The sequence below is a fragment of the Micropterus salmoides genome, unplaced genomic scaffold (genome assembly GCF_014851395.1).
Source record: "Micropterus salmoides isolate LMB-PRFRI ecotype aquatic unplaced genomic scaffold, ASM1485139v1 Ms_hic_scaffold_17, whole genome shotgun sequence".
NCBI classification, from domain to species: domain Eukaryota; kingdom Metazoa; phylum Chordata; class Actinopteri; order Centrarchiformes; family Centrarchidae; genus Micropterus; species Micropterus salmoides.
Window position 1 is genome coordinate 1,409,957 of NW_024040817.1, and position 24,196 is coordinate 1,434,152.

The window sequence follows — 24,196 nt, forward strand, 5'->3', positions numbered from 1 at the left end:
CTTTGTAATTCCGGCTGACTTGGTTAGTTATCGCTCGGCTTTAGCTTGAACTTCATGTGACAAACTCCCGACCTGCCGCGTCTTAAAAGATCATGACAAGCCAGCGGATAGTAAGAAAGGAAGAAATGTTCGGCGGCTTGAAAGTTAACCCGAGTTTCAGAGAAACGGTCATGAAAAGTCGTTGGTTTCTTTCTCATTGAGGTCGAAATCTAGCTAGTAGGACCGAACAACTTCTGCCCGAGCGCCAGTCGTTGCTGGGGCGGCGAGATCAACGCTCAAAGAAGCCTGTTTTATTTTTATTTTTTTTACATTTCACAGACTTGGGAGTAGTTATTTAATTCGCCGCAATGCTGACGTTTTTTGGACAGAGAGCTCTCCGACGGGTTGTACAGAAGTTGCCGTCGGTTCCTGCGAGGCAGGCGGTGGTAGCGCCGAGGCTGCCGGGGATAGTGCGACCCACACCCAGCCGCTGCCTGGGAACACATGGGAGAAACGAGCCGAAGGAGCCGCTCAACTCCCCCAAGAGAGCCAAAGAGTTTATTTACCGCCTCCACCCGAACGAGAGGACGTGTTTACTGAAGGAGCTGCAGAGTTTCGAGTCCATAGCCATCGCTCAAGGTAAGAAAGAGAGCAGGTCAAAGGTGACAGCTGAGATTTAATGACAGGTACGAACGGTGCACCGATATTGACCGATATTTATATATGTATCAGGTGGTAAATGTATAAACTATTGTTTTGACTTGATGTCACTGATGGGTCATCCTCTCTGCTTGAAGGACTGCTTACTCACTGTCTTTGTTTAAGTGAAACCCTGCAGACACTGTTGGCCCTCAGGGGCACATGGTGGTAGGCCACACAGGTGCCAGCTGTAGAAACTGAAACAGCAAAGGGTTGTCTCCTTCTAACCTGTTAGGTAATTCACTCCAGGGTAAAGACTTGAAGCTGAAAATAAGAAGTGAAGTAACACTGACACCTGGACAGTCAAATTAGAATTAGCTTGCTCTCCAAAACCTGAGGCACAAACTTAAGTAAATTTGTACATATACTTACTGCATGGCAAAAAAACAAACAAGATCCATAAGCATGTTTATTTCAAATGGCTTGTCAAGGCTGCATCCAAATGAAAAGGTCTCTGACAACACAGCTGTCAAACGATGAAAGCGAGATTTTGGCTGTAGTCACAGATACTGTTTCACCTTTTATGGGTTTATTTTTTTTCGAGTTAAAAAACTAAACAACTCATCCTCAACAAGGAGTCGTGCCAGAGCATCTGCATTACTCACAGCTGATTAGCAGCTGCAGCACCAAGTCAGATATATCAGAATTCTCACTGGGATGTTAAGGGGAACTGAATCTCCAAGACTGAAACTAGTTATAATGGGGAACTTCACCATAATACAATATAATGACCAATCCAGCTTGGTATTGCTTATTTTCACAGTTCTTTTTATGACATGCTGCACCGATTGTCTGGAAGTTTAAAACTATCAGCACTTTACAAAGCCCCAGCTGAGATATCAGGGTTAAATGTGCCTATAAAGTCTTACTGATTCCCCCTTTAATTAAAATAATCGATGTAGGGACATTAACACCTCCTTGTAAACCTGCACTGTCTCTGCCTTTTGTGTGTGTATTTCCTCTATTGAGTCACCAGAGGATATTTTCTGTTGGCTTGAAAGAGGGAAAAATTGTGACTCATCTTCGGACTGAAATAGTAAAATCAGCTGATGAATCAGGACTAGAAAGATCTGAATCATGTCCTCAGAGTAGGGCTGAACAACTTAATTAAAGTATTATTGATGTTGCAATGTCACCACGTGATTAAAGGTAAAATGTGTCACAACATACTATTATAAATGAAGCATTGTGGCGCTACTGCCTACGAAATCATATTCTCCAGATGTAAGGGAACAAAAAATCATCGTCAGTTTATATATTTTTTAAAAATGCAAATATTACCAGTACCTCGAATTGTGACTCATGTCGCAGCATCTGTCAAAACAATATGATTTTTATTTGTTCATATTTATCATTCAGCACAACCTTTGTGTCTTGAGGACTCTCCAATTCCTTCAAAATGCCTGAAAATTAAGGAAAAATAATGATTTATAAATTAATCCCTTTAGGCTTGGATGTAAATTAAAGAGTGTTTCGGGAGACTACAGACGTGTAATTCTGATTTTCACCTCACAAACTGCAGCACATGAGTGTCTCAGGCTGCGTTTACTGTCCTCCTCTCTGCAGTATCCCACTGTTTCCCCCCTCCTGGTCAGTCGGGTAATGCTGGAATGATAAAATGCTGACACAGTGCTAAGATTTCAAAGAGTTGTGCCTTCAGCCTGGCTCCTCATCGCTTTGTTGTGTAACACACTGTTCTCATTAGCGCCGTGCACTCAAACTACTTTTTGGGGTATTATGTAAGATGATATGTAAGATGATTTGTAAGATGATTTTCAGGAAATTATTACCCTTTTCTGGCTGCTAATCTGTCCGCCTACTATGCAAGAGCATTTAATTAAGCTTGTAATGCACTAAAATGGATTTAGGAATGTATTTGCAAGTTTTTCTCGCCTCTAGTTTCAAACACAATTACACGTTTATAATTAAAATAATTTAATCTACCCAAGACCCAGCTTTGAATCCTTTAGAGATTGGGTTTAATTAATTAAAAATGCATATTGCAAAGATACAAGTATCTTAAACCAAACTAAAGTTTGGGCTTATCATTTTATGGCCTTGAGGGCTTTAAGTAAGACATTTTATTCTCTTCTCTCCCTCTCCAGCAGTGCAGTTGAGTTGCTGTGCGAAATGATGGGTAATAATCCCAGTGAGCGTCCAGATTTTTTGAGCCCCGGAAAGTTTTAAAGGTCACAAAAATGTTTTCATGTTGTTGTTTTTTTTATCCCATAAAAACTGTTGATGTCAGCCTGGCAGCAGAAAGCTTTGAGCTCTTAAGAGAGTTTGAAACCACCAATTTCCTCTGTATTATAAAAATGCACCATCTTTTAACTTATTATCTTCATTATTTTCACAGACTTTCATGACATTAATATAAACTGTGATTGGAAGCTTTGAAAATTTTGGTCCCCTCAAGTACAGCTAAAAGTAATACAAAAGAGGCAGATGGATAATTATAATAATTCTGCAGTGTTTCCCCACAGATAGGCGGTGGCGGCGGCTGGGGTCTGGGTTAGCGATGTATATTTGTAGTTGCCGAGGTTTTTTCTTATTTAACCATTTTAATTATACTTCATTCTTCACCTTATTTTAGTGTTTACTCGCCTACTTGAATCAGCAAAGTAAACAGTCCGTTGTGGAAAGCAAGTGGCAACCTGTGGGGCAGAAAACTGCGGTTCATCGAACGGCCACTTGAGACTGGCTCCAAAGGACCAAGTCAATGCTTATGTTAAAATGCCCATCTTTACAGCATAAATAAACATGTTTATGGTACAAAAAATACTTTTGTTCCCTCTAGCTAATTTCAATAAGTCACCCATTGAAATTATATTAAGCCTTAAAGTTATGCATAATTAAGGGAATGGCTGTTTCTAGTAACAGGGCTAACTGCAGCAGCCGTGCTTTATTCAGCCTGCCTCCGCTTCACCCACGCTCCACCTCTTTACCCATTTTTGGATTAACCAGGAGTGATGCGCGACTAGCCACTGCCAAGATGATGATGGCCTGAGCCGCCAACATTGAGCTTCACACTCGCTGTACCTCTACGCTAAACCTATAGGTGACGTAACAGAGACTGCATCCATGTTTCATACAGTCTATAGCCATGTCTCCATGTAATTGTCACGCCAAGTTTAAGCGGACTTTTGAAATGTCGCAAAAAAGAAAAGTAAATGTGAAATGGGTGTTTCCATCAACTGCTTTGCAGCAAATAAACCAGGCAACGGCAATGGCTGTAATAAAGAAGACATATGTGTTCCTAACCAGAGGCAAAACCAGGCGCGTGGAACTGCTGGCCATTGAGCTTAGAAAAATGTGTTCAGAAATGTGTTTCAAGCAGGCAAACTGCTACCAGCCATGTATCCGCGTATTATAGGACTATCCGGCAAGACGCCGACAGCTGATCAGACGTGAGTTACAAGTTTGCTACGTCAGAATTTATTCGGCAAAAGTGTTTGTCTCCCATTTAGCGCATTAACACTTTTATCAACAAAGGCAAAATCCACCTCTAGAGAGAGTAAAAACTTTTTAAGGGATATTAAGGACTTGTTTGATTTGATCAACCTTTTCTAATGCGATACTTCAAAATGTGCATAAAAAAACAGCTGATTGTGGAAACTCACCTGCATGATAGTTGATAGTAGAGTTGTGTGATGGTAATTTGACTAAGAAAACTAATGAGCCATAAAATGTTAAAAGCTCCAATTAAACAAAACAAACAACAAAATTAAACACACCACTGGGCATGTTTCATATGCATTGTCTGTATATCTCTCGCCTTCAAGCTGGGCTTAATGCTGCACAATGTTTTCTACAACATTAGCTAATGAGAAGCTTCTCATGTTCACTAGTGCTCTAAGACTTTGTGACATGAATCAGAACAACAATAAACAAGTCAAGGCAGACGCTATCCACCTCAGTGTATCGCATGTTGCTGCCATCTCTGATTTCTGATTTAAACAGTCAAAACTAGTTAAGATATGTTTGAGCCTGCAGTATTTGGTAAGGTGTATTTTTAAGTGGGACAATGCAGAATCTGTGACCAAAGCAGCACCTGTCTTTCTGCAGCACTGTGCAGGACATTAATTAGACGAAAGGAACGAGATTGGCTCTGAAAGTCCTCACTAATAAGCAACTGTCTTCCCCCTTTTACTTTTACTACTAATGACCTAAATGTCACTGAAGAATGGCGAGAGTATAAGAAGCATTTACTGTTCAGCCCAGTGAGTCGCTGAGCTGAGATGCAGGCTCATTAAAACATTGCATCTACATTTCAGACATTTAAATGGAGAGGCTCATTGTGGATGTTTTAAAAGTAGAGAAAATATGAGGTCACATTAAAACTGAGATTACATGTAGTAAAGAGCTTTTGTCACAGCAGATATTCGACTTGTGAAACAACATTAATGCCCGTTCCATTTTGAAATTAGTAACTCAGTAGCATTATCCGTCCACCAGGGAGCACTTAAAAGCATCTCATGTTCCTTAAATGTCAGACGTTGACTTTAGTGACTTGTATGTTGCAGAGTTTGTCACTAAAGAGGTGTTTTCACATTTCTCCACTGAAGAGGAGATGTCTAAACACTTTCCTAAAGCCTGAGATTCCCTCGCATTGGATGATTTCTAATTCAGATCCAGGAGGAAGTGAAACAGAATATACCTGAGAAGAGGTTGGTTTAAACCATAAACTGGATAGAAGAATTGGACGTCACCCGTTGGTTTGCGGATTGTCGTTTTGAAGCCTCGAGTTTGGCCGATAGGGCGCCGCCATGTTGTTTTGTTTTTTTCACCGGATCCCCGGATAGCTATGTGCTTCTTTAATTCACCTTAACTGTGATTTTTTTTCCTCTAAATGGTACCATAATTTACTAAATGACCATCATGTTGTATTGAAGAAGACCTGAAACTAGCGATTGAGACCATAAACTCATTATGAAAGTGTTTACTGGAACTGGACTTCTTTTGGCAACCGGAAGAGTCGCCCCCTGCTGGCCTTACGACAGAATGAAGGTTTAAGGGACTTCTGCTTCCAACTCAGTTCTCTGACCGGAAGCTTCCCGCTTGGTTTAAACAACAACAATGCCCAATTACACTGAGTTTGCATCATTAGCAGTCCACGGTCAGGAGTATTGAGTGGTTTATTTTCCACAGTAATTTGTCTGAAATGTCACACTGCTAATACACTGTTCTCACTAATGCTCACTAATGATGCTCCAGAGGTCGGCTTGGTTTTCATATAATTGAATTGGCTATTGATGCTGTCATCCTGTGGTGACAAGTGTTAAGACAGACCTAGAGCTCCAGTTCTGGAAACCACCAGAGAAACAAATGTGTTTCTGACCGTTCAGTCATCCTATTTTTCTTTTCTTTTCTTTTCTTTTTTCTTGGAAAGACCATTTGCTTGTATCTGATAGAAGTAACAGATGGACTGTCACACGTGTAATGCTCTATTGTCACACTTTTTAAACCTGCTTTAGTTTAACACAAACATTCAACTGTTAAAATGCCAGAGCTCCTCCGGCGACAGTTGCTATTTCAGCCTGTCTGAGGAAGGCGCAGGCACAGTGTTACTCAACGTCATCCTGTTTTGTTTAGTTTTGTTGTTTGTATTTAGTCAAGTTTTAGTTAACTGAAAGTCTGGGTCATTTTAGTCTTAAGAAAGCTGTTACTATTTCAGTATAGCCTGTTGCTAAATTAGCCACAAAGCTAATGCTGTGCTTATCAGTGGAGGAGTGAGTGATTAATTAATGAGCGATTTAAACTGTAGTGTCTCTAGTTACAGTCGGCGTGTCAGAAATGATTAAACCACAGGGTGAGCTGAACAAGTATCTAACGCCCAGTTGCAGGTCCTTGTTGTAGACAGTGATGTATTGTTAGATTAATTCAAGGGCAGCGTTTCCTCTACGTCACTGTATCATAGAGCCAGACGTGTGATTGGGAATCACTTCTGTAGCTTTGGATAGAATTAACAGAGTGCAGGTGATAAACTAGATGTAGAAAGTAGTCATCGTGGCAGATTATATGTAAGGTAATAACTACTTATTAACCGTTGGCATAGCTTTAAAAAAACGTGTTATCCTACTTCTGTTTCATGTTTGTGGTATTCTTACCAGCTTTTTGTTTGTGGCCACAATGCTTTTGTTTGTGGCCACAATGCTTCCCTTCTGATGAAGCAATGAATTCAGTTTTCTTTCTCTGTCACATTATAATAAATGTGCCCAGCATATTGCCTTGTTTCTTTCTCCCAAGCCCTGTTGGGCTTTGTAGAAGAAAAACTAGAAGACGTTTCGTCCTTCATCAAAGAGACTTCTTCAGTTCTGACCGGCTGGTAGGGAAACTCGGCTATTTAACCTCTGTGGGATCGTTAGCCAGGATCGTCGATACCGCTGGTTCGTTAGTGCTCCTGGCTGCGGTAACGACAGTCTGAATGATCATCTTTGGTATCTTCACCTGAGGCTAAGTGGAAATGCTTGTTGAGTTTCCTGGGAAATGATGAAAGGACCGCATTGTAAGTTGGGCATAAGTGGTGGCGTAGACCCCCTCCTCTGTTCAGCGACGGCTTCTCAACCCGGGTGTAAACGTCTTTCAAACCGCATACACTAGATTGCTTTTCTTGTGTTTGGGTGTGCGGTCTTTGGGGTGTACCAGCATCTGTCTTAGCGTGTTCTTGGGTTTAAAAAACACAGGGATGTTGTGTTTGTTGAAAATCCTCCTGAGTTTCTCTGATACTCCAGACACGTATGGAATCACAATGTTGTTGCGTTTGACTTTCCTTTCCTCCTCCCCTGTAGTTTTGTTCTTCTTGGATCTTGTGGCTGTTTTCACAAAGGTCCATTTAGGGTATCCACAGGCTGTAAGTGCCCCCTTCAGGTGGTTCTGTTCCTTCTGTCTGGCTTCTGCACTTGTTGGTATGTGGTCTGCTCTGTGGTGCAGGGTTCTGATGACTCCTAGCTTGTGTTCCTGTGGGTGGTGGGAATGAAAAAGTAAGTATGTGTCTGTGTGTGTGTGTGTGTGTAAACCCTATTTTGCAGGCTCCTGTCATCTTCAACGTGACAGTCCAGGAACGCCAAACTCTGTTGCTGTGCACATCTTCTCGTGTGAACTTGATGTTACTGTCCACGGAGTTGATATGTTCTGTGACGGCTTGCACTTCCTGGGTTTTTATTTTGACCCAAGTGTCGTCCACATACCTGTACCGATGGCTCGGTTGTTAACTTTGGACTTGCTTTCTGTGAAATAGAGCGGATGCACTTTCATTTTAATCTATGAGGCTGTCTGTCTGCGCCGGCTCATCTAGGCTCACATGTCATCAATCGCTACCTGAAGCATTTATTCACACACAGCCTACTTATTTGACAATAAGCGTGTAAACACCAGGTTGATGTCCAATAAAGGGCAATGAATATAGTTATCTACATTTTGTAACCGGGCCAACCAGAGAGTTTTGCTGCTTTTATGTTGCTCCAGTTTGTAATGTAGGTTATAGCGACGACCCACATTTCCCATCATGCCGTGCTGGACTGGAGTTTTCCAAAACGCAAGTATTACTTTTTTTGTTTGTTTGTAATGTGACTGTTCAGAACATGAAGGTGAATGTTGGCACAATAATTGTCATTTTGTGCTGGTTTATAGTTTGAACCATTAGTGAGGTGGCTGTAAACATTTCTTGACCTCAGCTATATTTTTTTACAGTGTCACTCACTTTAATTTTGTGTTAACACGATTCAGCTGAGCCGCTCATTGGCCGGGGCTCAGAGATGTAGACATAATCAAAGCAATCACAATATTTCTTTACCAAATGCATTAATAAATGTATGTATTTAACATCAAGATAATATAAAGTCTGTTTGTTCTTTTACAAGATATTTAATCCAGAAAACCTCTTTGAGGAAGAAAACATTTAGTCATCAGCAGTATTTACTTTTTATTTCCCTCAGGTTACACGGTCTTATGAGCTCAGAAATGTTTGTCACTTGGCTGTGATATGGCTTTCAAGACGAGGAAAACATTGAGGTGCTGATGTACAGAAATGAGGAACTATTGGCAGGAGCTCCCATCACAGTTTCCAGGTTCTTTTTGATGCATGGAAAGTGATTTTAAATGGCTTTCATGATGCCACTTGGCAATTCAAACCTCTCTGTGCATTAAGAAGCTCATAAGCTTTCCCTTGATCAGTTGTCACTGTTTACTGTGCAGCTTAACTGCCTTGAGAGTGACTTGGGAGTCCTGCAAAGAGGAGTGCATAAAAATTTGAAAATCTTTATAAACAGTATTTGCACACCGAACCCCGCTGTTTCCTCAGGCTGCACCTTCATTTATCCACCAATATTTATTTAAGTCACTACATTGGATACCTACAATGAAGAAGAAGAAGAGGGAATAATAATATTAATAGTAATATACAGTCTCCCATTAGTCTTCTGGTTTATTAGAATTAAGAAGAAAAGTGACATTTGGACAAATGAAGGAGCACACGTTGATTTTTAGCACGAGAGCCGACAGCCAGACGGAGTCGGGACAGACAGCTGACGGCAGAAATCACAGATTTTGTGGATTTGCCCAGATGGAAGGCTATAACGTTAATGTGGGACAGATGTTTTCAAAGCGGTGCTGAAGTTGTCTGTTTTCTGCTCGACAGATAATTAACTTTGTTTGTCAGACTTTAGCGATGCAAATGAAAGATGTTGTTTGATAGCTTTAGCTATTAGCTGGCCATATTTCCCCTGTCAGTGGTGTGAAATATTAATTTCATGTCGCCTACTTATTCTCCAGCCTGTGGTTTGGCTTTGCCGGTTACGTTAGCCAGACAATCAGCTGATCAGTAACGTTAATTGGCAATTGAACCGTAACGTTAGCTTAGAGCATGGAAGCATCAGCCAGCTAAACTTTTACTGACTGGTAGAGAAAAATGTATTGTTAGTTGGATTAGTTTATTCTCCAGCGCTGTGCTTTGGCTTGTGGTGTTTATGTATGTTGGATTAATTTCATGTAGTTACTCTCTCTCTCTTAAGAAAAGCGAGAGGAGCCTTGATCCTCCCCAGCTAATGCCTTTGTAAACATCATGTATTATGTGGTTTATAATGGACTGTGGTGCAGAAACAGTGAGCCTTACATTGTCCTGGTATCTGTCAGTGGTCATACTTGATACACTAGGTGTGATAGTGTTTGAGAATTTCTTCATTTACTTTGGTATGATAGTCCAGATGAGCCAACCCTCCCAAGATGTAAAATAATGGATTACAGGAGTATAAGGCATCATGTAACTCTTCATTTCTTCATGTGGCTGTTGTTTGTTAATGAAAAAGGAACAATAATATTCAAAAAAACATTTGGTTTTACATCATTTGTATTATTTCTTAATATATCTAAAAGAATCCTCATTTCTTGACTGGGAATCTCTTTTATCTCATAGATGACTTATTTGTCCTGTCTCAGGCACCGTAGCTGTACTGCTCGCTTGGAAAGGGGGGAGGGGGGGTGCAATTCGCAACCCTGACCACTAGATGTCACTAAAACTTACACACTAGCGTAAACTAAGTGTGTGTGTTTTATTTGATTTTTTTAAGATTGTTCATTGGTTTCCATTTTGCTGTTAACATTAAAATATTCTCCCCAAAATGGTAGCTTACCAGACACTTTGTGTTGTAATTTACCTTTCTAAGTTGCTGCAAAGCGAGGTTGGCTGAGAGACATTACCCCCCCAATCATGTAGATCAATGACCTAGTGCAGGCTGTTTGTCTTGATTATCTGTGATCACTAGACTAAAACATCAATATTGGATTCTGAAATTAAAAGCACTCACTTCGAAAAATAAGTCTTAGATCCTCCAGTCTGCAGCTCAAGTAGTTTCCTCCGCACAGACGGCGGCATATGTTTCTGCAGGATTTGTGTGCAGCAGTAGAAAGTGTGAGGACAGCTCTGTGTTGGGCTATTATTGGACATCAGCTGTGAGTGTCTCTGAACATGGATCTGTGCTTCTTTCAGAAAAAGGCTCTTGATATTTGGGATATTGATTTTAGCCAAAGCTTAGAAGGTCTTTACTGTATAAAGTCGGGGTTTAGTAACAATGTATTGAATCCAAAACTGAAGATTTAGCTGGTGAGCTTTTAACATTTGCAACTTTAGAAGAAACGATCTGTAATCACTGTCTGTTGGCTGAAAAGACAGAAAGTTTTGAGTTGCAGCCTAATTAATGTTGACCACCTGCAACCTGAAAACGAGCTAAGCAACGGGAGATGTTGATTAAATATGTAACTTACCCATTGAACTAAAAGGTGTCACTTGCTTAAGTTGACAATTGAATTTTCCCAAGTTACTTCTTGGAAGTGTTTAAATGAAACCGAAATGACGCAGTCTGCTAGTTTCATTAAAGAGGAGTCTTGTTGGAGACACACAGTCTACTTGTGGTTGTATAGTGATACCCCAGTTATGTAAGAAAGTGTATTATACAGGAAACAGCTAGAATTGTTATTTTTGCCTTTTATAATTAACCTCAGTTAGCTACAGCTGAAAAACCTGCCGTGGGATATGTTTGTCATCTTTAACAGCTCTGATGGAAAGCGCCAGCTAAAAATGGAACAACCTGCCATCTGCATCGCTCTTTGCTAATAAAAAAGACCCAGGAGGGAAAGCGGTTTGATGAGAGACTGGGAACCAGATCAAAAATGCAACTCGGATCAAAAATGCAACCCAGCCCCCTGGTACTGTTGTTTTTATATACTTTATGGATAGGCCGATAGATAAAAGGGCCACTTCCTGAATCCCGGTTCAGTGCGTCTGAAAAACTGAGGCACCATCTGCCCATTGTATAAAGTGAAATGCTGTGTGCCAAATTATAATGAGACAATTTTAAATATTCTTAATTCACATGAGATATTGTGGCTCAACATCTTGCATTATTGTCAACCAGTGGACACTGTTGGGGTAAGATTAACTAATTTAGTCACTAATGAAGCAAAGGGCAGGACATTATGAGGTGACTTTCATCATCAGGTAAATACAGACCTGCTGTTAATAATGAATCCTCTGTTTGTGGTGCAGCTTGGATGGATTGTACTCGCATCTACATACTTAACTATAGCCTACTATTAACCACTGAACGTGTGAGACCCACGAATAAAGTCAAGGCTGCAGGTGGGTTAAAATTTAGCTGTGTAAATTTTTTTTCTTTTTTTGGGAAAAGCATTAATTTCACACTCCTCCTTTTTTATAAATCACTATCACTGCAAGTATATTCATGTAACACTGCACACTTTTATAAAAAACATTTCGCAGTGTGTTTGATTTTACAGGCTGGCTTTTCCAGGTTTTCTTTTATATTATTAGCTTTAATTATTTACAGTTGGACATGGAAGCTTTCACCTTAGATATTACAGGAGGAAGGGAATGAAAAAATGAGTTAAGAGCGAGCTGTTGGCTGCAATAAAATGAATGTTGATCACAATATGTTCTCGCTCGTTTTATATTATCAAATCAGCAAGTCTGACACTATATTTTTAATGTTCTCCGCCCACTCGTCCAAAGAAAAAGCATTTTCTTTTTGGACTTTGAGGGGAAAATAACAACCTTTTACACTAAATATATTTTGTGTATTATTTCTATCCATTCATCAGTGGCGGGTGGTTCTGTTTTTAGCCACTTCCTCATAACCAACTTTGCTTGCTGCCAGAAGAATCTGTATCGGTTACTTATCGGTGATCTGTCACCCTTTAAATGGGCTATCACCCATGTATACAGTATCACATCTAAGAGCAATGTTGACTCCACATATATTATTGATATGTTTATGAATTACCTGGCAATAAGACATAATGACCTGGCAATTCCATAAAATATGAAAGTGGTTGTTTGACTGTGCTTCAGCCTTTTTAAGACGTAAAGTGCAACTGTTAAAGCCAGGGAAACATTTGTCAAGGTGAATGTTTCTCTGGCTTTTGCTAGTGCTAAATCTGGAGCAGAAACTCATGCCACACTCTTGGCTTAAAAAATACAACTGGCCTGGATATTCTGTGGTGAAAAGTATGAAGAGTTGATTGTATTCTTCTATGGATCGAGTGCTGGAGGTTTGCTTTTTATTTTCAGGTGGCGTCTGTGCAGAGAACATTTCCCACCAGTGACAATAATGGACGCCTGAAATTAATTCAGACAAATGGTACAAATCTAGAGGGAATTAATTAGTGGGAATAGGACACTTCTAGGGCTCTACAGACTATTTTATTACACCTGACGTTTTTATTGAGGTTTTAGAATGAATCTTTGAATGTCTGTCATCATATGTTGACGTCATCAACACCCTTTAAAAAAAAAAAAAATTCCTTGAACAAAATCATCAATTTGAAAAAATGGTTTATTAAATGTCAACAGTCCTGTGCGGACGTTCGATGTGACCGACACTTGTGCGAAGGACGGGGACAGTAACCTGGTCAACAGTGTTTTTTTGTTGTGGTGGTTAGAAATCTAATTTATGGTGCTGTTGGGTTCCTGCTGGAGTTCTCCGTTAATACAGTTGCGCGCCTCGTTTAATGTGCAGTAAGGGCAAACGGTAGTGATTCAGTTTTTATTTTTATTTTTTTGAAAGATTAGCTTAAGGCCCCATCCACACGACTACGTTTGCACCTCTCGTCTAAAACGAAAACCTAAAACGGAGAAGTTTGAAAATGCTGCCAATGCTGTTTTGAAACTCTGGAATTTAGACGGGCAAAAACGAAGGTCTCATAAGTCATGCAAAGTAGAAACATGATGCTGCATTTTTGACAGGGTATTTTTATAAAAATATTTTGTACTGTGCAAATAACACTCGCAGTCGCCGTATTTACTTTGCAACAACTCCTGTTTACCGGCGCCACAGCCGCTTTGAACTCCTGTGTTACGTTCAGTAACAGTCCCAGCTCGTTATTAGTCCATGCAAAATAACATCTGGAGTCTGTAGTGCTTTATTCTTTCACCAAATCTTCTGTAACTATGGAAGAGCGAGACCATCTGCGTCATGTTTACACCGGCACGCGCATGCCCAGTGTACGTGAACGGCCACTAGAAGTGCATTTTCAGTCGTTTTTAGTGTAGAGAGATCTGATACGCAGCTAGATTGGCCCAAATGCCAGCAAACATGGACTGAAGCAGAATATTTCATTAGATGAAAACCTGTTGTGAAATTTGAAAATGATTACATCCAAGTGTTTTGACGTTAGCTTCAGTCACTGGGTGAAAAAGTAAAGACGTCACATACAGGACTTTTGGGTTTGTGGTCTTTACTTAAGCGGTTTTACAATAAGCTCTTGACAAACATCATGTGTAATTCAGGGCCCAATTCAAACGGGATAAAAAAAAAAACATTTGTTCTCTCTTGCCATTGACTACCGGTCCCATGGTGGTCCACAGGAAGTGGAGGGACTTAAGTTCTCTGTTAGGTAGCCCTTCAGACACTTCTGTGCTGTAGCAAACACGGCCTAAATTCATTTACATAATAAACATCCTGTGGAGACTTCATTGTTCTTTGAACTTTCACCATAGAGAATGAAACCAGTGTTTTTCCTCCATATAACTGTAAAAACAATTAGTAAGTCCTGCTGCCACACACAGCAGTTCTGAGTGTGTGTGCTTTCAGTAGTCCACTCATGGCACAACCCCCCCCAGAACTTGTCAATCTCATCGAGTGTTGTGGAAGGGATCCTTGAATAAAGCAGATATTTCCTCCGAGACTTGAGACCGATGAACAATCTGTTGGAAGTGTTTTGAAGCACCCAGCAGCGCCTGGGAAGTTTGAGTAAGATTAAAGGCGTTGTTTGAATGGCACATAAATTAGGCCTTCACTTCAAAACTGGAGCCGAAGATGAGCCTCCTAGGTCGACAGCAGCATGATATCGCTTTTGAAATGCGCCGAAAGTGCCGCCTCATGCAGGGAGATTGAGATGATTCCTCTCTGCATCTCAAAACTAACAATTACATAAACAGTCAGGGAGGGAGGAAGGGAGGGAGGGAGGGGGAGGAATAGCGAAGAAATGCAGGAGGAGAGAGCGATCGAGAGACCCTGCTGCAAAACTTTGAATTGATGTAATGATTTCCCTAAAACAGGTGTTTTTCCCCATACACATGAAATGACATATTCATATTCATTATATTTACATTCAGTAATTATCTTTCTGTGTAGTGGTTTTTATATATGTATGAGGGATTCGCAGGAAACTATGTTGTCTCACTGATAACAGCCTCACTGCTATCGCTAACCCAATATTTGCTGATATTGTTCATCAGCTGACCTTTTTACTTTTGCAAAAGTGTGATTTAACAAGAAGGTGAGCTGTTAGATGAAGAGCTGCAGGCAACAGGCTGCACACCTCTTAACTTCTCAACAAGGTGACTAACTTTATTGCTATTTTGTGTAAAACTTCCCATGGTGTAAGCAGTTGCAGTTATTTTTTGTCTGACCTCTTAATTAAAACAACATGAGATAGTTTGGTTGCACTAAACCGAACCACCAGCTGCTGACAGAGCACTGCTCAGCCACTGTCTGCTGTACTTGGGTACCACTGTAACCACGGGTATCGCCAAATCAACCAGGACTGCCTGGGTTCAGTGTCCTTAAATGAATCTAGTTTGTTCTATGTATTGTCCAGCCGCTTATAAAGACAAAAGTGTTGTTCCAAACAGCCGCGGTACCGGGCAGATCGATATTGAAATATCATATCAACAAATTATGTCTTCACTGAATTACTGTGTTGCAAAAGGACATGAGATTTATGCTGTGAGTCATATAAACACCTGTTTTACCCTTTAGTGAGTATCATTCAGTGATGTATGATTTACACCGACCCTGGGGCGTGTGGAACTATTTAGTTATGTTGTAACTTATCTCTGTGGTGCACCTGTAGACCACTAAGTTTTCAATGTCTGAGTTTATTTGGCCCCTTTAATCCTGTTAGATTAATATAGCTATATATTGCTTATATCTCACCCGCACTAGACAGCAATTGATTGCTGATGGCTGAGATGCCAGTTTGGCTCTGTTATGTTAGCCTCCAACCTGTGACTCCACTGAGCCGAACGTCGTCTCAAACCATTTACTGCTGTCAGGCAGAAAGTCCACAGCAGAGCTAAACTCGACCCAAGACGTTTGTGTTTTGAAGTACGTTTTTGAAAACCGCTTAACTGCTGACAGTATGTAGACTCTGTGTCCTTTTGTTGTTTGCAGCGTACACCTGCTGGCTTCCAGTGTGACAGCGGAGCTACTCTATATTTTGTGTTCTCCCTGCTGTTTGCCTGGCAGGAAGCGAGGCCTGCTCTCAGCAGAGTCCTGTTATGTCCTAAGAGTCTGTTACCCAAAGTGGAATAAAATGAAAATGTCAGCGTTCCTGCACAGGTCTAAAGAGTTTAGAAAATTGACTGTAAAAGCTCCAGGTCTTTTTAAAAAAGAGTCGAAATAGGAAAAGATAAACTGCAGCACTGTCACAGATAATGTATTTTATTGGTTTGAGATCTGCCCAAGCTGCAGTATGTGCCGACAGCCCGTCATCTATTCAGTTCACTGGTGTAAAACTGACAAAGCAGGTGTAAAGAAAATGCCCCCAAATGTACCATAATCAAATGTCTCTTCACTGGAGGGCTTTTACTGTCAAGCTGCTGTTGGAAAGTTTGGTTTTGCTTTGACAGCATACTCACACAGAGCATTTTCAGTTTGTTAAGGAAGTATATCTTAGTGGTGTGGAAAGCAGGTGTGTGTTTAATGTAACAAACATTGTTATCATTGATTTATGTCTCCGTGCTTGTTGGAAATGAATGTGCCAGCTCGTAAGAGTGTGAGATAGGAGGAGGATGGTGAGCTAGCTCTGCCAGATGACACTGCATTGCATCAAAAGTTGAACTTTTTCTCCTGGATGACCCTGTCTTTTCTTTTTTTTTTTTGGAGCCCTGTGTTTTGGCAACACAGTAAATAAATAATATTGCAACACAGTGTCTGCAGTTTAGGGAAAGCCAGATATAGTGGTGAAAACCTGCCTGCTGTAAGCTGTAAACCTTCGAACTGGAATGCAAACTGTGAGCTAGGCAGAAAGGATTAATTGAAAAGTAACCAAAACCGAAATTCAGAACCTCTAACCAACATAATTTTACCACATCGGTTATTTCAGTTCAGTTTAATCCTGTTCCCCACTGTATGTGCTCAATATGGTGTTCATGTAATTTCCACTGCCCTAATAACAGCACCTGTCAGGTAGATGCCAATCGTTGAGTTGAGTGTTGCCGGGCTCGTACTGCGTCAGAAGTGAAACTCATTACTTGCGCAGTGATATTATTGATCGTGTAAAATTGTTCTAGCTTTTGACTGTATGTTGTATGTTAAATCTGATTTGCATGTGGCAGTTTGGAAAGAATCAATGGTATAAACAGGATCATTTCACCAAAGGAGAGTGGGATTCGATTCAATCACCGTCACTTTCACAGGTGTTTGGCCTCCAAATCATCCACTGCAGTTTTAATTGCAACTTGTAGTGAGAGCACAACTATCAGCAAACCCTAATTTTCCAGTGATAGATTTAATCAGACTGAGTCATATTTGAGTGTCAATATTCATCACACTGAACTCATCCGAACAGAAGAATCTTCTGAAGTCTGGAGGTTTGACGTGCGAATTGTGCCTGAAAACTAATTAGAAGAAAGCAGAGTGAAAAGTATTCACTCAAACAGCCAATTATTTTTACTCCACATGAAGGTTTGGCATCCAGAGTTTTTAATATAAAGAAATGTCCAAGTAATGGTTGATGAGCTGCCAGGTTGGCTGGTAGAGGAGGCGAAGCATTTGGCCGATGGTCGTGTTAATTTATCTCCCTGCTGTGTGTTTGCGACGGGAGCAGAGTGTGACATGACAGCCTGTGTCCCCTGGATACTCGATGGGACAGTCTGTCTTCTGCCATTCTCTGATTTCTGTTCAATTAAAGCAGAAACAGCTGTTTACACACTAATAGTTAGGATGATGGAACAAACTTAGCTTGAAAACATTCCTGTGTGTGGACGAAGGAGAAGCCAAGGGATTTATTGAAAATCAAGTAGGTAATAGATTTTACTTGGCTTGGGTATCGAGAACTTCTTCCAAGTAGAATTGCAACAATTAGTTCTCAATTATTAAAATAATTACCAACTATTCGATGATTGATTAATCATTGTGAGTAATTTTTCTAAAAAAAAATCCAATTTCTCTTATTTCATCTGGTTTCTTTAGTCCTCTGTGACAGGAAACTGAACCGCACATTTGAGGACGTCTTCTTGGGCTTTGAGAAACGCTGATCTACGTTCTTCACCATTTTGTAAAATTTTATAGACCAGCAACAAATCAATTGATTGTTAAAATGATTAATTAAGCAGATTGGTCGATTAATGAAAATAATCATTAGTTGCAGCTTTAGTTTCAAGGTCCATGATATTTTGATGTGTGTTTATCAGTTCCTCAATTTTTTAGCATATTTCAGTTACCCTCCCAATTTCCAGTCCATAAGTGTCACTTATCTGCCAGGACCTGCTACACGGACTTGTTTCCATTCCTGGACCATGGCAGACTGCAGTAAACACTCCAAAAGTTTGGCTCAGCTTCACTAAAAACAGAATGACTTTAACACGGCGTGAATCTGAGGGAACGTACCGCGTTGAGTATGTCGCGCTCTCCCAGCTACAGTGACGCCTTTAGCCATGAAGGGGAAGATGAGCGAGGGGGAAGAGGATGAAGGTCACTGAGTGGCGACCAGATTTGAGCTGAAGTGGTTGGAATCGGAACCGGATATGATGAGTAGAATCAGAATTATTAAAATAGAAACGACACCCAACCCAAGATTTTAGTAGTTGTCCAGGTTTCAGAATTCCACTGTTCCATAACTTTTTAGCACCAAATATAACTGAGCGTGAGAATCTGAAAATCCCAAAAAGCAGCACCATCATGCGCTGCTTTGTCACGTTTAAATTTTGAAAAATATAGTAAAGGATTGTTTAGCGCTGGGTGACAGTTTTTACCCTGAATTGCCGATTTTGTTTTGACCTCATTATGCAGTCGGACATTGTTGTTTGTGTTAGTCGTTTTCAGAAGTTGAACAAGAGGTTCCTAGGAGCAAAATCACTTTTGTCATGATGATTAAAGAAATATGTCAATTTTTAGAGTTGTTAATTCTGTCCAGTGCCTTTTTTGTTTCTCTGACATTATTCCAGCTCTTCTGTTTTTCTATTTCATTTCAGTCTTCTGTCAGGCAGCCTAGTGGTTACCAGACCTTGTTTTCTAGAAAATATGCCTGATATGGTGCAATATGTTGATAAGAGGATGATTGATGTTGTTAATTACGAGACCGTAAGTGTGCATTTTCATTCATTTTGGGCTGAATGAATAGACCATTTCTGTTCTAATGTGACAATCCTTCTGCTGCTCTGTGCATTTCTAAAAGCCTTTAGGAATTGAGGGGATTGTGTTTCTCTTGTTTTTGCTCGAGGCAAGATTATCATCTTACTGGGAAGTTTTCAAGGACAAGGATCCACCTACTGCCAAAACACTGCAAGAGCACAAAAGATGTTTTAAAATGTCAAAATAAATGTTTTCCATGTTCATAAATAAGGCGGAAACTTTGGTAATAAATAAACGTTTGTTTTGACCAAATATTACAGGGTAATAAAAAAAATACATGTTGGCATCACAGAAGTAAAAAAATATCGCAGGCGGTAATTATGAACTGTTGTTTGCAGCCACATCTGCTGGCCTCCAGGTCGACAGTCCTCCAGTGAGTGTTCCTCAGGTGTTGTGTGTGTTTGTCAGGTGTGCATCGTGTTGCAGGAAGCAGTTCCACTCTGTTAATTAGCAGTCTGACAGCAGACAGATGATGCAGCATCTGCTGACGTCTAATTCTGGCAACCGGCAGCGCTTGAGGAAGCAGCAGCCGGTAGCTCCTTCAAACTTCGCTACACCCTTTTTGTTTGTTTTATCTGTTTTTTCCGGCTTTATTGCCAAAACATGCGTTACCTCTGACATAAATACAGTCGTTGGAAGATGAAGACGGGGTTTTTGGATTAAAGTGCAGCAGACCACGATCCACGTGGCCCAAACAACCGGATCAAGTGCCACAGTTCCCAGCTCGGACTTTCTGCTCCTAAAGATCCGATCTGGACAAAATAGGACTCATGTTGACCGAACAGCAGAATTCAGAGACTGTTGTGCCCACATCGTTGCAGAGACCTGCCCCATCAACATCCCGGGTAAAGCGCTCGGCAGGCGGTCCATGTTCCCCAGCTGTCGGAGCAAGACTCTGGCAAGATGAGAGGAGGTGGACTCAAGATGCACTCAGTCAAGATGCACTCTGTTTCCCAAACCAAATGTCAGACTGTTTATTGTGAAGATGAAACTTTAATATTATCATCTGGTTGCTGCTGTTCACCCCAGATGCAACTTCAAAAAATGCACTGTGGAATGTTCTGGAGTTTATACGTGTGTGTGTGTATATGTATATAAATAACTGTGTATATATTGTTTTATTTCATATGTTACCATATTTTAATATAGACCTACTCTTAATTATATGTTTACATCTTATTCTATCTTAATTTCGTTTCGTTATGCAGCCTTGTACTGTATAATGACTAATAAACAACCTTGTAATTATACACACACAACACACACAGTCAGCTTGTGTTTGATTTAATAACATGTACTGTGTTAGACTCTCACTGCTGTCGTTATGTATTTTACAAGATTTTCAGCAGCGACTGAGAAACACTGAGACGCTTTACTCATCTGAGTACAAATCTGCTGCTCCTGACGGAGGGTGCCGTGATATTAATTTTTGCCTGCATCAGTCAGACTTATTTCTGGACACGTTTTCCCAGGAGTCGGTGTTTGTACTCGCACTGCAGTCATTAGGAAGTGCAAATCAGAAAGAGTGAAAATGGGTTATTCCCACAGTGCGGCCTGACGTTTTCAGCGGCGCATTTGAAATTAATATTCTTTTGTCAGCGAGACAAAAAGGCAACAGCCACTCCAGTAGCCCCGTGAGGCTGTGATTTTCTTTACTCTACTAAATTTGGCTTTTTCCATGAGTAGGGGGAATAATGTAGTTTAATTTAAAGTTTGAGTGTGAGTCCAGAGGAAAGGTTTGTTCTATGCACAGGGTCCATTTTGGGACTGAGACTCATCAGGCTCAGCTCTATACAATCAGGTTTCTGTTGACTTCATTATTGTTGTTTTTATGTTTATCTAGGGTAGAATCTCAGTCATGTTTTCATGCAAATGAATTGCAGCTTTCAGGCATTAAAAGAGCGGCCCTCAACCCTGTAAAGCTCCTCAGTTGAGCGGAAGCTTCAGTAACAAACAAGTCTTGTGATTTGTTAACCTGAGTCTGTTTCCGTAGCATTTTATCACATTTTTATTTGTATTGAAACATCAAACGCATTCAGAGTATGCTCTTGTTTTCAAGAGGCCGGTCTGTGGGCAAGATACTGAATGGGATTAGTTTTTATGACGTGTTTGTAAACCCCTTTTGAAAGCATATAATGACCCAATACAAGTTGAGTCCATTTGTCTTGATCAAGCAATTTAAAAGTGTTATATTACCAACATCAAAGGTAATGTGGTCTTGAGTTGTTAAGATCGTTCTTGGCTCAGAGATTGAGGAAGAAGATTTAAGGAGCTGAATGTACCAGCACTCAGGTGCACGATGGATGACTTCACTGGCAAATAGTTTTGATTAATGTGTCAGGGGTTCATTGACCAGCTGCAAGATCTAAGGTCTGCTCGGCTGTGAAAATGGGTGAATTTATTTTTTAGTGGGGAGGGTCTGTGGGGATACACGAGTGCCTTTTATAATTAGACTTAGAATCAATGTTGATTTTAAAAGATGGCCGTTCTGATTCAGAGATTAAATGTTTTTGTTTACATGTGTATAATCTGCACATTAGTAGAATAATAATAATTTTTAATGGATGAAATGCTCCAAACAGTGATGCAGCACTCTCAAATCCTCTCATTTAGATTCCATGAGACAGAAATGCATTAATCTAAACTCAGGGGACTTTTCCATATGTTTTGCTTTAAGCTGTTCTCCAAAACATCTCATTATCATTATTTTTCTTTTCTCTTTCTTTCCACCAAAGTTATACAAAAGTGAATAATCTTTAGGAAGTTAAATTAAAAAGGATTTAAAATGGGGAGTGAATTATATCCTTGTATCAATAATTCACTTTTCCTTAAGATCATAGCTGTGAGTTTTTAATTTGCGCTGGATTCTCAGTTGATTTCATGATGAAGGGTGACTATGAATTCAGAAAACACAAGTGTGATGTGAAATGTGAGAGCAGCGGTCTTTGAATGCAGATTAGTTTAAACACAGCTTTAGCTTGAGCTGTAAGAGTAACTCTGGAACTGTAAACGTCTTTATCTTTACAAAATCTTTCAACCAAGATTGAAGCCTTTGTTGATGGTGGTGTTATTTTTGACATAATTTGCTGTGTGTGTGTGTGTGATACAGCCATCTTTAGCTTAGTAAACATCAAGTACAATAGTAGATAAATACTCATTGAATTAATAAAATCACACGTGGCCATATATATACGGATCTGGAAGTTTTCGGTTCTTGAATTGCCGTCTCTAGTTAGTAATATCTTTCTTATCCATACAACTTGAAGGATGCACTCAATGTTAATTTTCTCTGCTCAAGTACAGATGGTGCACCAAATGAAGTGCCAAGTTTAGTGTGAAACTAAATAGGTGCAATAGAAGTCAATGTTTACTTATGATCAAACTTGTGTTTAGCTGGTGGAACAGGCTTCAGGTCTTCCAGTTTCATACACTGGGGGGAAACAAAGTGCTTTTAATTTTGCCTTTACTCCTTCCATTACTCATGATGTTGGTATTCAGATCCACGTCCAGAGAATTTTTTATACACACACTGGATTTGAACTGGAATGGACTTTAGACAGACAGGTCAGACTCCATTTGAAGGTCCATGTATAGGTGTATTTCCATCCACCTGTGGTTTTGTGCATTTTCATAAAAAAGAAACCTGAGCGGAAAACCCGGAAATTCTGAAAGTTGGTTTATCGATAAAAGCAGAATATTAAAGATAAAGCTTCTGCTCCACCGAAGAGAAAAAATGGCGGTAGATGAAAACATCAGCTTTATGTGGAGTGATGACAAAACTGTAACCTTCCTCAAATGAAGAAATGAAGCGAACATAAAAGTCATATCTACGTCACATTTTGTTTGTTTGAAGTTTGACTGGAGCTCTTTAAATCTATCTTGTTGCACCATCTCTTCTTTAATGGTTTAATGGCAACTAATAGATTACTGTTTTAATCTTGGTGCAGTCTACATATCTCATAAAGTAGTGGGTTCAAACAATCACATTTTCTTTTGCAGATTTTCTGGAAATTGATTGAAAATTTGCTTCAAATTTGGACGCGAACTTTAAACTGAATGTTTGTCTCAGTAGTCTTATAGAGAGGGAAGTAGGTGATATTTGTTTTTCTGTGTGCAACTAGAGTTGGCCAATAAAACAATAATGATAGTTACTGTGATATAATCTTTTTTTCAGTAACAATCCAACAAATGAAAAAATTCAATAAATGTTTTGATTTAATTCATTTGAATCTTGAATGAATTTTTCTATTAAGATATTTATTTTGTTGAGGAAAAGGGGCTGAATAAAGATTTTACTTTTGAATGTTCTACCTCAGATTTGTTAAGCGATCCACTGTTTGGCATCAAGTGTTTGTTCTGACCATAAAGAAAAGTTTAAAACCACATTAGGTAGGTAGGTTTATAAGGGTGTCCGCGGGGTCTTAAAGTCTTACAAGGTAATAAATAAATTTTTCGAAAATTTAAGGCCATTAAGGCAATTTTAATCGTCCAAAACATAGTCGGAGTGACGATCAGTAGTAACGGGATTAACCCAGTTGGCCGGTCGCTCTGCGGCCACTTTAAACAGCCCCGTTTCCGGGAAAAAAAAGAGCGAGATGCGCCGGCAGCAGCTGAATCGGTAAGACAGAAGACAACAGGGAAAAGGAGCGTGAACGTTAGCTGGCTATTTAGCTAAATCGGTACTTTTTATTGAAACAGATTCAACTTTTCATAAAGTCGATGCGCTTGTCAGTGTCACATTTTGTGAACAAATCAATCACAGCCTGGGTGGAGCGGGATTTAAAAAAAAAAAGCTTGATGTGCTGCAACAAACTTCATAAATGTTGAACTCATAGTTCTGCATAAACAGATCTGATTATTGACGAGTTAGTAGCCCAAAATCAAGGTTGGAGACTTTTTTTCTTAATGAACAGTACAATACATTAATGAATAAAAAAACAACCCCACACTGAAACAGCTGTAATTTGAATTAATACTGTATTATACTAGTGGTAAGTTATATTCTATTATATGAAATTATATTGAATTTAGTAACATAATGAATATATTAATATCAAACTTACAGTTTACTATTAAATTAAAAAATAAACTTTCAATTTTTTGTTCAACTAATCCTGTGATTTAGACTAGTTCCTCCTCCAGGTTGTGCC

At 39.8% G+C, this 24,196-nt stretch overlaps 1 protein-coding gene across 1 annotated transcript in view; it reads left to right on the top strand.

The window, feature by feature from the left end:
- The window catches only part of tmem65 (transmembrane protein 65), a 36,542-nt gene continuing 12,346 nt past the window's right edge, over positions 1–24,196 (top strand). Inside the window, exon 1 of the mRNA XM_038725659.1 lies at positions 1–618. Coding sequence (XP_038581587.1) covers positions 348–618 — 271 coding nt within the window. The 5' untranslated portion in view covers positions 1–347. The remainder of the gene's footprint in view (positions 619–24,196) is intronic.